Genomic DNA, 18,083 nt, shown 5'->3' with positions numbered 1-18,083 from the left:
TGATAGGTTTGGCCACAAATTCAATGTTTGTCTAGAATTAGTTAGAGAATGAGCTAATAGAAATAAGAAGATACTTCATGTAGGGAAAGAGCAGTATTAGAAGAAAAGCGGTGGCTCTTCTATCCACGATATACAACGGTAAGAAGAAGGAAGGGACAATCCCAAAAGAAAAAGAATATATGATGGCAAAAAATTAAGAAATCAGTAATAATGATCAATAATCAATTTTAATGAAAAGATTGAGTGCAAATTACTTTTTAATCAAAAATCTTAGTAGAAAAAGAGTACGTACTCCGTACTCAAGGAGAATGAGAGAAGGAGAGAGCGTGGGCGAGCAGTTGAGGGTGAAATACGGTGAGAAAGATGGTCATGCCATCGGAAGAAATAAGGGGAGAGTGTGGGTGTGTATCCGGTGTTAAGGAGGGTTCTTCTCAAGAGGGGTTAGAAAAGTCTCTTTTAGAGATAAAGTCATTGGTGCAGAAAAGTTTAAGCCTTTGCATTAATAGGGTCTTTATCTGGGGATGGTATCTGGTGCGGAATTTATAACTACAAACTTACTGGCAAGTACACCGGGTCGTACCAAGTAATACCTTATGTGAGTAAGGGTCGATCCCACGAGGATTGATGGATTAAGCAACAATAGTGTTTGATAGGATTAGTTAGACAAACAAAAAAAATAGTGTTTGGATGTTCAAAAGCATTAAACAATAAAAGAAGAATTTGAAGACAGACAGGTAAATAAGTGAGAATAAAATATGGAGAAATAGTTAAAGTTTTAGAGTTATCTATTCTTTTGGATTAACTTTTTTTATTCACTATTTTAATCATGTAAGATTTAATTCATGGCAAACTATTTGTGACTAGACCCTAATTCCTTAGACCTTCCTAGTCTCCTCTAAAATTCATTAACTGCCAATTCCTTGGTCAATTAATTCCAATTAGAGGGTGATGATCAAATTCCCTTCTCTGTTGGCTTCTTGTATTTTGTTGGTTCTTCTGTTCATTCATCCTCTTTTTCTCCTACTTCAATGGCTAGTTTAGGATAGTCATTTTAGTAGGTATATAGATGGTTATTTTAATTCTTATGTGGATGATTATTTTGATTGGATTGGTTTAGTTTTATATAATTAAAATATATTGGATATTAAATTCATTAGGTATACGGATGGTTATTTATCATTAAGTGGATTGTTATTTTTACCACCGGTGTCGGCGTGTGGCAAGCCAAGCAGCGACGGCAAAGTGAGATGATTATTGATGAAGGTGGGGATGACAGCCGATGACAGCCGGTTGAAAAAGAAGAGGATGTTGGAGTGAAATGTGTTGGTAAATTACGTATTGTTTGGATGATATGATTTTGGAAAGAAAGAAAATGGGGGAGAAGAAAAGGGATGAAAAATTTGATTTTCCTTCGTTTGGATCAATAAGGAAAATGAAGGGAAAATGAAAAAGTACCTATGGGACCCATTTTAAAGTTTCTTAACCTGTTCGGCCTTCTTCCTCAGCACTGCCACCATAGCTTCCCATCCGCGTCCACGTTGCTACAGCAGTTTTGTTATCGTTGTGACAGGTGAAGCACATCTTCAACCAGGCATCCTCAACAGAAAGGTGAGTTCTTTTTTCAGTTCTAGTAGTTTTTTTCAAAACGAAACGAAAAAAATCATTATAGCATATAGATTGTATTCGTCTTTTGTTTTTCAACTGAAATGTTCTGATTTTACATTTTATGGATGCCGTTTACAATTGTAATGGAAAAAGAACACATTCTTCGTTGTCTGTTCTTAAATGCTTCATTCGTTCTAACCCAAAAATCCAATTATATATGACCCAGTTCACGTTTGATCCTAGAAAGGACTAATTTTTAACTCATCTGGTATTTGAAATGGTTTGCCCTGATTTTCATATCATCGGATTTTTTCTCAAAGTTTATTATATTATGCCCTTTTTGAATAGGGTGGTCCAAATATGAAGAAAAGAATTCAGGCAAGTGACCATAAAATTTAGTTACATTATTAGAGTAAATTACCAATTATGCCCCCGAATTTGTAAAACGCTGACAAAAATAACCCTAATATTTGATAACGACAATAATACCCTTCAAAAATTTTAAAACGGTACAAATCTGACCACCCGTGAGGAGAACCCTTCTCCGTTGAACGGCGCTTGGTGATGTGGCAAACGGAAGTCCAACGTGGCCTCCCTATTAGGCTTCACTCCCTTTACTCCCTTATTTAGAAATCAGAATGAACATTTTCCCCAAATTGAGCATAAAGCAAAACCCTAACCATTGTCATGCATGCTGGAAGCTCAGTCATGTCCAGTTATAATCGAAGGGCACAGTATATGGAAAATAGTGGATCTGAAGGGCTCGAAGAACATGTGAGCAAGCCATATGATGGCACATGCTTCTGTCGTCTTCAGGTGGTGGCGTTGAAGTCGAAGACGAGGAAAAACCCAGGTAGATGGTTCTTCAGGTGTCCTCTGTGGAAGGTAAGTATGAATTTTGTGCTTCATTTGTTCCCCCCGTCGACAACTGAGCTTGATGAATGGTTATTGTGTTGGGCAGACGAAGAACAGTGGGTGCTGTTATTTTCAATGGATGGACGAAACGGGTGAGGAATCTGCTGGGGTGGAGGAATGCTGTAAGAATGGCACAGTAGGATGCAATGCATGTGGAGTATTGGAAGGGAGGTTTACCAGTGTTAAGAGTGAGACGACACAGAGAGATCGAAAGATGTTGATAGAGCAGATGAAGAGAGTTGAATTACTTCTGTGTTTCGTACTGGGTGGACTTGTACTGAGTTTGAGTTTGAGTTTGATGTGTTTGGTTAGATAGGACAACGAATGCATGCAGGACAGGGTTTATTGATGACTGTTATGTGTTATTGTTGCATACTATTTATGTTGACATTGCTGTGGTTATTTTGCTTACTTGTTAATGAATTGGACCTGTGACTAGAATTTTATTGCATCACCAAGAAAATCATGAATGGAGTGAAGTGCAACTAACCAAAAAGGCAACTCAGACATGTTAAATAAGTTCAAATAGACCTAAGAAATCAAAATTGGTAAAAGGACAAGATAAAAACCGAGACAACTGGTCTGCATAACATCAAGCATTAGCACAAACTGTTCCAACCAAAATACTCTATACATGCTAATCAGTCTTCATAGCTGATACCAAAATAAACAAAGAGTCCAACAAAGGGCAATAACCCATACTAAATATCAACATACATTCCCAAAAACTGGATAAAGTTATAACTAAATACCAAACATACTAAATATCAACATACAACCCAAAATACTTAAGTTGTCCAACAAAGGGGAACTACAGATCAAGTTATAACCCAAAAGATGAAGTAATTATATAGCAAAGTCTCCTTCAAGCTGACTGATTTGGCATAAACCTTGAGAACCTAGAGGTGGTTGCCTTAGATGCTCCATTCATGGTTTCATTTGACACAAGTGGAGTCATTGTGGAGGCTGGAACTCCTGAACCAGTAGCAGCATTTGCAGATGGTGCGACAGGCCTTATTTGTGGGGGCCTAAATGGTGGGTTGGGCCTTGGAGTGGCTTGTGGGCCTGGAGCTGTGGGCCTAACATGGTGTTGGGCTGCTGTAGCTGTAGCTGTGGGCCTGAGATTTGGTTGGGCTAAGGGGGTTCTCCTGATAGGCATCTTGACCCTGATTGTTTCCCTGCTAGTAGATGCTGCACCAGCCGCAGCAGTGTTGGAGGGAGTTTGAAGAGTTGTTGCAGCAGCCTTGGTAGATCTTGCTGCTCTCCTTGCAAGGTTAGATCTAGTAGCTCTCCTTCCTTCACGATGACTAGTTGAACCGGAGGTGTTCATGTTTGCCTACAGTAAATTAAATTTAAGTACTAGATCTGAAGTTAGTGTAAAGAGCAATTATTGAAGAATGTGCTACCTCTTCATCAGCTTCAGAGTGTGGATGGCCCTGTGTGAGCTCCTCTTCGACTGCATCCATGGTTTCCTCCCAATACATCTCCTGCTCTGAGTCTGACATGTCTTGTAAGCCCCTGGGTGGAACAACTCCTCCTGTTGCTGGCTGACCTGATTGAGGTGCTTCTTGTGCATCTGCATCTGCCCCAGCTGCAACATGATTCTTATCAGGGCAGGTCCTGGAATTGTGTCCCACCTACAAAAAACAACATCAGATCAACTTGAAGAGAACAGATAACAACAACAGTTGTGTACAAGAAATGAGTTTTTATTTACCTTTCTACAATATTTACAACTTGTTTTTCCATAGCTCCTCTTGAGTTTGTACTGGCTCCCACTCTGACTCTCTGATTCATGTCGTGCTCTCTTCTTGGTAGGCCTTCCTATTGGTCTCTTATAAGGTGGAGGGAGACACGGGAGGCCCTCTGCATCAGCCCAGTATTCTTGACTAGGGACAGTGTTGATGTGAAATTGATATGTTCTGTTGTACGCCTCCATGGTCAGCCAATGGTGGGCATACTCATCTGGACGTTGATTTTTTCTTTGAATTGCAGCAACTCCATGACAGCACGGCAGACCTGTGAGTTGCCACTTTCTACAAGTGCAAGTCCTGTCTTGAGTGTTGACCCGAACTGTTCGACCATGCCTTCTGACTTCAAAGACATTGTGGTCATCGTCTCCCACCCATTGAGCCTCCCAGTAATTTCCTTCCTTCTTTTCCTTCTCCAATCTGCTTATTTGGATAGGAGCCAGTTTTCTCGTGTAGGCCATGAGTGCATCTTTATGCGTTGCCATCGTCTTCATAAGGAAATATCTAATTTCCTCTAGCATGGTAATGATGCTCTTGCCTCTTAGCCCCACCATGGTTGCATTAAGTGACTCAGCATTGTTATTGGTTATGTTATCCACTTTAGGCCAAGTTGAGAATCTTGATCTTGACCAAGTTTCTTGCTCATACTTAGAAAGATATTCCCAGGCAGAAGTATTAATTTTCTTGATAGCATCCATACCTTCATTAAACTCCTGATCAGTCAATGCCCTTGCACATTGAAATAGCAACTGCTTGAGTTCTAAATCCTTCCAGCGCTTGTTGAAATTCCTCCACATATGCATAGTACAAAATATGTGATTAACCTCCGGCATAACTTCTTGTAGAGCAGGAATTAGGCCCTGTCAAGAACTAAGTTAGTCAGCATATAGTATTAAATAACTTAACACACAAGTTACAGACAAGATACCTTCTGTTTGTCAGACATAAAGTGCCAATCAAATTGCCTGTGATCCCCGATATCTTCCAACAAATACTCCAGGAATTCTTTCCAATTATTCTTTGTTTCTGCATCAACTACTCCATATGCAACTGGGAATAGATGATTGTTTGCATCTTGAGCCACGGCTGTCAGCAGCTGCCCCCCAAAATAACCCTTCAAAAATGCTCCATCAAGGCATAAAAAAGGCCTACATCCTTGCTTGAATCCTCGTTTGCAGGCATCTAGACATATGTAAAGACTTCTGAACTTAGGCAACCCTTCTTGTTGTGGGGTTGTGCTCATACGGCAGGTAGATCCTGGATTGGCCTTACGGAGCTCATTCAAGTAAGTCCTTAACTTCAAATATTGTTCCCTTTCTGTGCCCTCAATGACATCCTTAGCCTTCTCCATTGCCCTAAACATCATCCTCTCTCCGACACATATATCAAACTCAACCTTGAACATATCACGAGCCTCTCTATGAGACAAATTAGGACAGACTCTAATCTTGCTAATCAACTCCTCGGACACCCATTTACACGTCACTGACCTGCTTTTGTTACTCCTTGGACATGTATGCTCATCGACCAATGTTTTGATTTGGTAACTCGGGGGCTGGTTTCTCCTTGCACAGTAAACTTCCCATGGACAAGTTTCATTGTAACATATTACCCTGCACCTGTGTGGTTCAACCTTGAGAAAAAAGGCCTTTCTGCCCAGCTGAATACTGTACTTCCTGACTGCATCCTTAAACTGCTGCATCGTGCCAAACTCCATTCCTAATTCCAGTCTAATTTTACCAAATTTTGTATCTGGATTATACTGAGGGAATACCGGGTTTTCATCCTCAGAATCAGAACCAGGTGGGGTGTGCAGCTCTTCAGAATGATACTGATACTCAATGGGTTCTTCATCCTGGTCATGAGGGTTAGGAACAACCACCCTTGGAGCCTGATTCTCTTCCCTAGGTGGAAGAATCTTCTGTCCAGATGGACGGGGTCTTTGATGATACCTCCGGCCTTGAACCCCACAACCTGCATCGTCATCTAATTTTACAACATAAAGCATTCATATGATTAATTTTTTAATTAGCAAACATCTTATGACAGGTAAAACACAGTCCCAACAATATTCAATATTTCAACTAGGATCTACAATTCATGTACTTACCAGCATGTGCATCACTATTGTTTTGTGGTACAGGTTGAGCTCTACCAGATGGTTGGGGCCTCGCATGTTTCTTCCTGGGTTTTCTTCCCCTGCCTTGGGCTTCTTCAGGATTAGATTGACCCGCCTGGTCTTCAACATGTGTCTGATGGTTGTCTCCTATGTTGGGGGCCTCGTTTTCCATTGTTCCAGCCTGAGTTTCATTACAAACCTTTTCAGTAGCAGCCTCATCTGGCAACGCAGAATCATACCCCCCTTTGTTCAGCATTGTTTCGTCCTCTTCTTGCTCTTCTTCCTCCTGATGTGGGGGATCATCATCCTCTTCTTGCTCTTGTTCCACCTCTTGTGGGGGATCAGCTTGATGATTTGATTGATTTTCTGAAGGATCTCCCTCTACTTCTGTATTTTCATATCCTTCATCCTGTTCATTTTCTTCGGCTTCCTGCTGATGAATTTGCTGATCCACTAAATCAAGAGTCTCAACTTCTTCGTTACCAATAAGCTCAGCCTCATCAACATACTCTGGCTCCGCATCAACTGGATGCTCAAAATACAAGTGGACCCTGTTTTCATTCCTCAATGCAGCTTCACACAACTTAACCACATCGGCATCCCTCCTGAGCACCCGTAACCCGTTACCTAAATCCTTCCCGGGCTCCAACCAATAAACTTCAGTATACCTAGTATACCCTAAATCTAGAAACAAGCCTTCCACAAGGAATAGGTTGCATGTATCAACGTGCACCCTGTCGATGATACTCACTGTACCACCATTATACTTCAGCACACCATCCGCATCTTTCTCTAACCAACCCCGATGGTGATAAACAAATGTGATATGTGTAGCCATCTGACAAAAGTCATCACAAAAGTTATAATGAGCTAACACAACACATCAAACTACCATCATCATACCTCCATATTCAAACCCCAACTGGCTGATAATAACAACAACAAAAACATAAAATGCTTACCAAAATTTTCGTTCTTCCACAACGATTTCTTCACTCCGAATCAACGCCAAACGTGTCACTGCATATGACGTTATGAAATCCAAGAGACGGATATAAAGCGACAGCAGACGAACACAGACAGAGACCACCACCAAGAAACTCTTCAGTTTCGCGCGTCCAACTTCGTCTTAGTTACATATGGTCTTTCACTAAAGGGTTAATCTAGTAATTTCATTTGAATTGTCCAATTAGGGTTTCAAAAATTAGGGATTTAGGAACAAAACGGATAGTGAAGCCTAATAGGGAGGCCACGTTGGACTTCCGTTTGCCACATCACCAAGCGCCGTTCAACGGAGAAGGGTTCTCCTCACGGGTGGTCAGATTTATACCGTTTTAAAATTTATGGAGGGTATTATTGTCGTTATCAAATATTAGGGTTATTTTTGTCAGCGTTTTACAAATTCGGGGGCATAATTGGTAATTTATTGAAATTATGAAAAGTGTGTGTGAGAAACAAGTAGAAAATGCCAAAAACTTGACCTCTTAAGTCTTGATCAATGTACAACAATACATTAGATAATCAGGGACTTGTACTTAGGAAAATTTATTGAAAAATGAAAAAAAAATTATACATTGTGATTTGTGAAAACAACATATTAGAAAATAGAGAGTATAAAAAAAGATTAAGCTCCTAATGCATATAATGTAATTCTAAATCAATCTAGTAATTAAACTTGGAGCTTCGACCGATCAAATCATTCAATTAATTTGAGCATGCATTTTAAACACAATTCTTTGTAGGTTAGCAGGAAGCAATTTTTTGAAGACACAAGCCAGCTTTTCTTTCTCTTTTTTACTTTCTTTTCATGTAAATATCATCAACAATAGCTATGAGCTATATCATTCATAAAGGGAGAGATTTCCCAACCTCTTCTTTAGTTCATGCATCATTTGCTTAGTTTACTAGGTACTTGCTTTGTAGATGATTCTTTTTGTATAATTAAAAGAAATTGAAAAAACTCCCATTGTATATCTTTAGAAAATTAACATGAATCGAAATTAAATTAGTTTAATCAAAGATTGGTGGTGGGTAAACCACGACAATTACAATTATTTTAGATCGTAGATATTAAATTGGAGATATCATAAAAACTAACTCTTTATAATTTGTCTATTTGTTATATATGCCATAAGAAGAATCTCTATCTTAATAATTCAAATAACTTTAGGACATAAGAACATATATTATGTTTAATATAGAGAAAGCAGTTACAAAGTTTATAGAAAATGTACACATGCTTCTCAGTTATCACAATATTTTTATATATTTGATTTCTTAATTTTTTTTAATTTTTTTCTCTTTATTTTAATCGATTTGATTTGTTTATTATATGCTTAAACTACAACCAATGGTTAGGTGAATTGAAGCAATGTTATGGGTATAGTTTATTCAAAAGTCCATCACTTATTAAGTAGATCCACTTGGTTAGATTTTATCTATAGGTGTTGTGATGCATATACCTAATTATTACAATCATTAATGGGACAACTTATTCTTTTTCTTTTTTGTTTATTTCTTTTAGTATAAAAATGAATAAACAGACATAAAGCATGGGACATAGATACAGTTATTACTATGGAATAATTTTCTTTTGAGGTCTCATCCAATTTTTACTCACAACTTATGTTTTTATGTTTTTCTCATTGGATTTTGGTGTTAAACCAATGTATTTATTAATATATCATGCCATTTACAGTTTGTTTTTATTGTTTATGGCAGCCAGTTTTGGAATCAAGTTTGACATTTAGGAGCTGGAAATAAGTGTTTCATACCAAGGTATTTTCGTGTTTACAACATGACACCATAGTGTTATATAAAATTTTATTTTCATTTATTTTTTATATTTCGACAAATGAATTGTTAAAATGTAATAACATATGTGACTTTCTAGTTACTTTCTTTATTGATATGTCCACCCTAAACCTTATATTTTCATAGATGGATAACGAAAATATTGAAGATGCGAATCTCGAAGATAGAACAAACGTCATATATGATTCGGAATTTCAAGTAGGTCAAATCACTTCTACTGACCTATATCATCCTGAGCCAATACAAATACTAACTCGTGTCAGGGAGGAGTTAGAAAATAGACAACATATCTGTGTCACATCTCTTTCTTGTGTTGCAGTGCATCAGTTATATCTTTTGGAATTAATATCACAACATAGAACTAGGCAAATTAATGACGACAAGTTGGAAAGAGAACTTAGGCGTACTCAATTAATGACACAGTTATTGGAGTCTGAAAAATGCCGATATGTCATACGTATGGGCCCTGAAGCATTTAGGCAATTGTGTCAGAAATTAAGAGGAACTGGTAGAGTAAAGGATTCAACTCGTTCTACGGTTGAAGAGCAAGTCGCTAAATTCCTACATATTATAGGGCATAATGTGAAAACTAGAACCATGTCTTTCTTCTTCCACCGGTCAGAAAAGACAATTAGTCGTCACTTTCACAATGTCCTACATGCTATTCTATCGTTAGAGGGAGACTTCTTCAGGCAACCATCTGGTGAGGAAGTTCCTTACGAAATACTTAATAATAGTCGATTCTATCCGTTTTTTAAGGTACTAATTCTTTTGATTTACTTAGTGACATTTATATAATTGTCAATGAAATAATTATAATACTGTTATGTTAATAAGTCAATATACTTTCCAAAAAAAGGATTGCATTGGAGCCATAGATGGAATTCATAGTCGTGTGAAGGTACCAAGGGTGGACGCCCCTCGTTTTCGCGGACGAAAAGATCACCCAACACAAAATGTTTTAGCGGCCTGTGGTTTTGATATGAAATTCACTTATGTGTTGTCCGGTTGGGAAGGAACTGCCTCTGACTCAAGAATATTGAAAGATGCTTTAAATAGGAATATCCACTTCGAATTCCCGAAGGTCTGTGCTAATATAATTTGCGAAATCAGCTACATAAAGTTAAATTTATAGCCATAGTGTGTTATACTTTAATTTTTGTATGCAACTGTTGTAGGAAAATTTTATCTAGGCGATGCTGAATTCATGCTGAAGCCTGGGATACTTACACCATATAGAGGTGTTCGGTATCACCTGAAAGAGTATTCAGTACGTGAGCCACAAAATCCTAAAGAACTATTCAACCACTGGCATTCTTCATTAAGAAATGTCATTGAAAGATGTTTTGGAGTTCTAAAGAAAAGATTCCCAATTATAGCTGGCGACACTGAACCATATTATTCATTTGAAACTATGAAAGATATTTTTTTGGCATGTTGTATACTGCATAACTTTTTGATGGGTGTTGATGTTGATCAATCTATAATTGATGAGGTTGACAGAGAATTGCTACAAGAACGCAATATAGATAGATCACAACCAAATCAACAACGTGATGAGGAATATAGGCATGCAGCATTATTACGAGATAACATTGCGGCTGAAATGTGGAATGTGTATCAAACATTATGAGTGATTATACCTCTGATATATTTGAATATGTATATATATGTGTAGTTTATTGTCAAAGTTGTTTGATTGGATTTTTTAAGAAAATGTTACAGGTTAAATAATGCCAAATAAAGAAAATAAAACAGAAGCAACTCAACCTTCTAAAGACAACTTAAGATGGTCTGAGGAGATGGATGAAGCTCTGTTGAATGCGTTAGCAAAAGAAGCATTGAAAAGTAATAGACACGATGGCTCGTGGACAACTGAAGCATATGCCAATGTTGTGAAGACTTTGAGTATAGCTATAGGCCCGCACATAACAAAGAACCACATCAAGAATAGAATGAAGACACTGAAAGATCATTTTGCTGAAGCGTATGACTTATTTCATCACTTAAGTGGATTTGCATGGAATCCTGTAACTAGAAAGTTTGAAGCTGAAGAAGAAGTGTGGCAAGACTTTATCAAGGTATCTAATACTTTTTTATTACTTATACCGATGATGAAGTGAGTCACAAAATAATTTTAACATTACTTTATGTAGAAAAAACCACAAGCAGAAAAATGGAGAAAAATGCAAATTAAGCATTATGATATTATGAAGGAGTTGTTCGGAGCTGATAGAGCTACTGGTAAAGGGGCTGCTACTTCACGAGAAAGGATTCAACAACTTGATAGAGATCCCATTGACTTGAATGACTCTTTTGAAAATATTGAATTTTCTGACATAGATGTGAATACGGGACATGATATCCCAACATTTTTTGCTAGTTTAGATTCACCAAGTGCTCCTCATGGTCAGCCAAATCAATTAGGAGGGAATTCAACTTCAAGAGGTACAAAGCGTAAGTCTCCTATGAATGATTTTTTGGAGGCACAGTATGAGAAAGTTGCTTTGGAAATTACTACCATGGCCGATGCTGTAAAAGAGGGTAGTTATCTGTCTAGCAAGCTACATGACGTGGCTCAGAGGCCGGTTGAATCAGCTGAGAGACAAGCTTTTGTGGCTGAGAGGCAAGTTTTGATCGCTGAAAAACAAGTCTCATTAATTGAAAGACAAGTCGCGATTGCTGAAAAAGGATTAGCTATTATGCAACAAAGTAGGACTCGCCTTTACAGTGAATCAGATGTATGGGATATGTTGACTGAATTGGGTCTAGTAGGTTCATTTCGGATGCAATGTTATCAGTTTTTATGTGAAAATGAGCAAAAAAAGCGCCAAATTTTTGGGATCCCACCTGAAATGCGATTGGATGCACTTTTTCATTTCATGACTGCTGCTGGTGTTCGCTTAGGAGATATGGTACTTCCAGAAAACATTCACCATTACAGGTATAATTTTTATATGCGTTTAATCTCTGGTTAATTTGAGGTTATTGCTTTTAACAATTGATTATGTGTTTCTTATTGTCGTAAAGTATGACTATATCTTGATATATTTGAACAAGAGATCATTTTCTGTTTTATTTATATTAACACATGGTTGGAAATCACTTTTTGCTGATACGTTGAGATTGATTGGTTGATTGAATAGAAAGATATTGATAAAATAGATTATCATAATCAATTCTGATCTTTGTGTTAATTAGTCTTTGTTGTATATGCTCGTGCAGGAATCCTAATACTTGAAAATGTTTGGGACCAATGAGTACACAGGACAACTAGAAATTCATCATGTGTTAATATCTTTAACTCGGAAAAACTTTATTTTTTTGAAGTAGATAGGTACAGATGACTCAAGCTATGTACAATTGATTTTTTGGACGTAGGCCTATGCTGATTACTCTGACCATGAAGAATGACCCTTTTGGAAAGTGTTGTGTGGTGATAAAATGGTACTATTTTGGAGTCCTAGTCGTTGTTACGTTTTTTACGTTTTGTTATATGTTTATAAAAATTGTATATGGTTTTTTGTCACACGTAGTAAGAAAGAAATGCTAGTTACTGTTGATAATATTTTATTTTGTGAATACAATTTAGTGAAACTTTTTCTTAAATATGATTAAGGAGATTAATGATGTAGAGTATGAGTAGTTTTTATGATTCTTTTAGGAAATTATTTATTTATATGTATTTAAAAAGAATGATATATATTTTTATTTACGACATTAAAAGACAACAGAAAAGGATAAATTCAAAAAAATATTATTGTTCATAAAGATAACACTAAAATTCTTAAATGTAATTGGGATCACTTTTTTTTATTTTAGAAATAATTTAAATACGTCGGTATATTGTAATTCATATATAATATAAAGAAGGGTATTAATGTAATTTCACTTGTTCATGATTTTCTCTCTTCTTACTTTTCCTTTCATCCAAACAAAGGAAAAATTTCCTCCTACATTCTTTCCATCAATTTTCTCTTCATCCAAACAACATAAAAAAAATATTAACTTTTTCTTTCATTTTCTTTCCTTCTATTTTCTTTCCTCCCATTTTCTTTCCTCTCATTTTCCATCTTCCATCCAAACAAAGTGTTAGGGTTTGGGATAGTTATTTTTTTAGAATAACTAAGTAAATTTTTTTATTTAGGTAATTTGTAGAGTATTTTATTTTTTACATGTATTGGACTAAATCTACGGCCCATTGTTCGTATTGTTTAGATTCCCCTTTGTCTCCCTAGCGGAGTTGTTATTTAAAGGTTGCTGAATATCGGAATTTTGGTACATCACAACTTGTATTTTGACCATTAAAAATGGGCCATAATCAATCTCACAAAATTTCATCATCCCTAGCTTCATCTTTCACAAAAATTACTAAATCTGAATCAAATTCGGCGTCTGATGGAAAAAAAAAAAAAAAGGAAAAGAGAAAGAACTACCGGATTGTGTAGTGATTTTAGCTCCATCTTCTCCTGTCCTCTTCTTCATCTACTGGAGCATACCATTGTGGTCTCCCTTTGGTGTTGCTGAGCCTGTAGTTGAGGAGGACTTCCTCATCTTCAAGAGCTCTAGTAGCTACCAAAACAAGAGTTTTCAGTGTCGCAGCATTTGTTGATGATGCACTTTTTCTAGACACCCCAGATTTGAACCAAAAGCTGCCAAATCTCCTCATGTTCACTTCACCGTTTCCAAACATAACATTTGGGATGTAAACTCTCATGTTGTCTTCGGTTAATGGGAAGTCATAAGGGCAAATCATGACATTTGGTTGCACCCCTTTTGGAGGGTGATTTGCAAAATGAGCTAATGCTAAAGGGTTTCTACGCTCAAGTATTTCATTCTTGGATCCAAGTTTGTTGCCTTCTAAAGGCTTACTAAGAAGTTTCCAGAACTTCTCTGAGCCTTTCTCGGCTCCTTTCACATTGGGTTTGATTTCGCCCATTATTCTACCATTCCATGGTTCTCGCACTTCACCTCCAGAGCCCCAAGGTTGGGCATTGATGACATTCCCATCGTATCTAGTAATCAAATAGGGATTCTGTGCATCAACCTTGGGGTATCCGGGAATATACCGATAGAAAGCTGGAGAATAGACCACCCCAGGATAGAAGGCAATTACAGCACCAACATCTGCTGCGCCATCTAAGAATAGACCCTGGCCAGCATCCTTGTGGGGTATTTGAGAAGATTTAACATCAAGTGTGAAGCCAAGTTGATTTTTTAATTTCTGAGAAACTTCTGCTTGGCTTAATGGCCTTGTCTGAGGGACGTCTGCACAGAAGTTACATCAATGAGTTATTATAGTAAACAGATAAACCAGGGAAGTTTTCCAATAATGTCAAATTATAAGAAAATAAAAGTAAGCTGTTACCAGAATAAGATATTTTCTATACAACCTTGTCAATGTATATGAAGAGGGGAAAGAGTTTGTAGCAAGTGAAAGATGTTGTGCTCATAACAAACAGACATGTCAACTTGATAGTGTGGGAATTTCTTAATTCAAAGGCATAGAACCTCGATAATAATGGCATCTGTTCATTTATAAAGGAGAAAATAGTAATGACCACAGGCTAGTATCATATCCATGACCTTATGATCCTAGAGCCTTCATAGTATTTCAGCCACATGAACAGGGAACTTAATTGGTTATATCATGATTGCATAGTTTTAGTAAAATATGAAAATATGAATCACAACACGGGCACGGAAATTTGATTAGAGAAAAGTTTTCATATTCCAGTTTTGAACAGGCGCTATTGTACTTGGCTTATAACTGCTAAGGCTCCTTTCACTCAAATTAAGTATAATATAACCTCAACTGAATGAATTGACACTACTTATTAATGATGAGAAATTTCAATAGAAGATGAAAAGATTGCAAAATTTAAATAAAAAAGAAGAGGCGAAAAAAACTGACCGGGATTGATAGGTGTATTGCTCCTACCCACAGCAAAACTAAGCCCACTTCGATGAGGCAAAGTGTTCGTTTGCCGAGATAATTCAGAGAAATCATTCACCATCTTTTTGTCTGGCAGAAGAATTTCATCCATGAAGGTGCAAAATGCTTTGATTTGTGAATGAACATTTTCTTGAACTTGCATCTGTTGATCAGCAAAAGAGGCTTTATTGGCCATTTCAATAATTTCTTCGACATTTGCTTCATCTGCACTCTTCCCCAACTGATTGTAGCTGGATAGTTAAGTCTTTGCATGAGAAGAGTATATCAAGATGTTGAAAAAGAAAAGCATCAAATACACAACAAAATTGAAATCATTGGAACCAGCATAATGCAATCCCATGTTGGCATATAAACGATACTCATCCATTTATGTAATCATAACATTAAGGAACCAACATCTCATATCTCATGCTAGCTTAATCCTTGAGCAATCTTTTTCCCCCCAACTTTTCTTGCTTTGGAGGACTCAGGACTCTCCTCTCCAGTTCTGATCCCATCCTTTTCACTTCGACTAAAAACATTGTGTGTTTTTTTGAATTAAGGAAAGAAAAGAAAAATTGGGCTTTGCAAAATTCAAATAAAAAAAATACAATTCAAATATGCTGCATGATAGTTGTTCGAGTCGGGGATGTCCTAATCAAAGCAAAACCTGAACTATAGATACAGCAAGGCAGATATATTGATTATTAGGACTTAGGAGACATTCATTTATCAACAACAGACAACCCACTCTCCTAAGAGCATATCTGAGATTATTAGGAGGTACAGAACAGAATCCTGCCTAAGAAGCTATGGTGGATTTCCATGGTCCAATGAAAAATATATAAAAAGTAACAGCTTCTGCTAGATCAAGGACTAAGATATGAACAATTTAGCCACTAAATATAAAAAGGGTAACAAAACAAAAATATAAAAGTTTAATATTTAAGGTAGTATTTGCCACTTCTGAACATCAGTAATAGCTTATAAGCAAAACATAGTGGATGAATGGAAGAGATTCAGGGATGCAAAAATATTGATTCAGGGATGAAATAAACTATAAACAGCAATGTGTAAAGAGGATGAATGGAAGAGAGAGAGAGAGAAAAAGAAGAATGCAACGGAACTCTGCATTAGCTAACAAAGCAAGCTGATGAAGAAGATACGGAAAGGAATAAAATTTGAAGGAGCAGCAAGAGAGAAAGAGCATAAATTTACTCTCATTATTTTATCAATAATAAAAGCATAGAAGACATAAAAGCACTGACCTGGAATAAAGGAACAAGCGGTTAATGTCAGCTTGAAATTGTAGTTGTCTTGGATCCTTAGAAAAAGAAGGGCGTTTTGCAAGGATTTTGGCGCCCTAAAACAAATCCAGAGCAATAGAAGAGTGGGATTTCCATGATATATAGTGAACTAGTTTAGTTGTGTCATAAGATAACCATATACCTCGGTGAATTTCTTGAAAAAAAGAGCCATTGGTAACTGGTGTTCACAAATAAATGTGCTTTAGTAGCCCAATTATCGCATTGAACTGCAAAACACAAGAAGCATAGTTGCAAGAGTAAACCCCGATGAACCCTGGAGTAGAAAAACTAGAAACACAGAATTAGCATTACCATCGGATCAGAGCACGGAAAGGACGGCGGCGGCGCTGTGGGTGCGGGCAGAGAGTCCCGAGTCCGTGATGGTGCCTATGTCACTGTAGCTGTAGCGATCTCTACAGAAGAAGAAAGTACAAATCTCAGATAAATGGATTATTTTCGGGTCGGGTCCGGTAAGTATGCCACCTTGGTTTTTTTTTTTTACTTTTTGCCAAATGCCATGGATTTCCAAGGCTCTTTTTTTTTTTTCTACTTAAATGAAAAAGAAATTGTAAGAAAGAGAAGAATTATGCATATAAACATTACGATTTATTTTCCATCCCCAATCCTGAGAAGAATTATGGATTTCCTCAATGTTTGTTTTGACAAATCTATGAGCTTCTCGAATCCCAAAATTAAGGTGCCAGAAATTAAATTAAGAAATATGGTTTTTTATTAATTTAAATTTTGGAACAAAATAATTAGGGGTGAGCACGGGTCGGTTTGGTTCGGGTTCAAAGTGAAATTAGAACTAAACTGATCAAAATATAATTGGTTCGAATTTGTATTTTTTTGTATATGTACTCGAACCAAACTAAACCGATTAAGAATGGATTGGTTCGGTTCGGGTAATTGGATACCCGATGACTTTAAAATTCATAAAAAAAAAACTAAATTTTTATCTTAAAAATTCAACAAGTACAATAAACATGTAACATTAATATAAATAATCTAAACATGTTAAACACCAAATACATTAAAAATTAAACTCATTAAAATTCAAACATATTAATAGTAAATAATCTCACTAAAAATCATATATATTTTTATTTTTTTATTTAATTAATATATGATCGGGTTCACGAATTGGTTCGGATTCTGCACCTCCAGAATCGATACCCGAACTAATCACTAACAAAAGGCCATTAATTTGATTCAGGTTTAACTTGATTATCCCTTTTAAAACCAATTTAATTAGTTCGGTTAGGACAGATATTTGGTACCGGCTATCCTTGCTTACCTCTAAAAATAATTTTATGATATTGATGCGGAAATTGTTGGTGCTTAGGCTACAAGCCACAACCACTTTCCAAAAGGTGTCACCCTCCCCCATTAAAACAAATTCGTTCTATTTGACTCTCAACCGCCGTTACGCTACTTTCACTTCTTCAAGGACTTGGTTTCCGAGATTAACAATGTGAAAAATATACTTGATCACAGATTTAAAATCAAAGATTTAGGAGACTTGAAATACTTTCTAGGCATGGAAGTTACTAGATCAAGCAAAAGAAATACATCAAAGACATGCTTCAAGATCACGGACTCACCTAATTAATGCAAGCCAAGCTCCACTCCAATGG

At 36.7% G+C, this 18,083-nt stretch overlaps 2 protein-coding genes across 2 annotated transcripts; one reads left to right on the top strand and one right to left on the bottom strand.

The window, feature by feature from the left end:
- Positions 1 to 9,330: 9,330 nt before the first annotated feature.
- Positions 9,331 to 10,837, top strand: LOC112786628 (uncharacterized). Its single transcript, XM_025829995.1, has 3 exons — positions 9,331 to 9,963; positions 10,064 to 10,211; positions 10,383 to 10,837. Exons 1-3 carry the CDS (start codon positions 9,331 to 9,333, stop codon positions 10,835 to 10,837), a joined length of 1,236 nt encoding a protein of 411 aa, XP_025685780.1.
- A 2,640-nt stretch (positions 10,838 to 13,477) lies between these two features.
- Positions 13,478 to 16,892, bottom strand: LOC112784079 (uncharacterized). Its single transcript, XM_025827190.3, has 5 exons — positions 16,759 to 16,892; positions 16,589 to 16,673; positions 16,408 to 16,502; positions 15,119 to 15,390; positions 13,478 to 14,472 (listed from the first exon to the last, which is right to left on the bottom strand). The coding sequence occupies exons 2-5, from the start codon at positions 16,616 to 16,618 to the stop codon at positions 13,658 to 13,660; spliced, it is 1,212 nt and encodes a 403-aa protein (XP_025682975.1). The 5' UTR covers positions 16,619 to 16,673; positions 16,759 to 16,892; the 3' UTR covers positions 13,478 to 13,657.
- Between the last annotated feature and the right edge of the window lie 1,191 nt (positions 16,893 to 18,083).

This window comes from Arachis hypogaea, chromosome 20 (genome assembly GCF_003086295.3).
Source record: "Arachis hypogaea cultivar Tifrunner chromosome 20, arahy.Tifrunner.gnm2.J5K5, whole genome shotgun sequence".
Classification (NCBI taxonomy): Eukaryota; Viridiplantae; Streptophyta; class Magnoliopsida; order Fabales; family Fabaceae; genus Arachis; species Arachis hypogaea.
This window is presented reverse-complemented; position numbering and strand designations above follow the sequence as displayed.

What these genes read in the sequence shown, in the direction of transcription:
- LOC112784079 (XM_025827190.3), bottom strand. Translation starts at nt 16,618, where the DNA reads ATGGCTCTTTTTTTCAAGAAATTCACCGAG. An exon ending in TTTTCAAGAAATTCACCGAG is followed by an intron (nt 16,503 to 16,588) that starts GTATATGGTTAT and finishes GATTTGTTTTAG; the next exon opens with GGCGCCAAAATCCTTGCAAA. An exon ending in CAATACACCTATCAATCCCG is followed by an intron (nt 14,473 to 15,118) that starts GTCAGTTTTTTT and finishes ACTTCTGTGCAG; the next exon opens with ACGTCCCTCAGACAAGGCCA.
- LOC112786628 (XM_025829995.1), top strand. Translation starts at nt 9,331, where the DNA reads ATGGATAACGAAAATATTGAAGATGCGAATCTCGAAGATAGAACAAAC. An exon ending in GATTCTATCCGTTTTTTAAG is followed by an intron (nt 9,964 to 10,063) that starts GTACTAATTCTT and finishes TTCCAAAAAAAG; the next exon opens with GATTGCATTGGAGCCATAGA. An exon ending in ATTCACTTATGTGTTGTCCG is followed by an intron (nt 10,212 to 10,382) that starts GTTGGGAAGGAA and finishes CAACTGTTGTAG; the next exon opens with GAAAATTTTATCTAGGCGAT.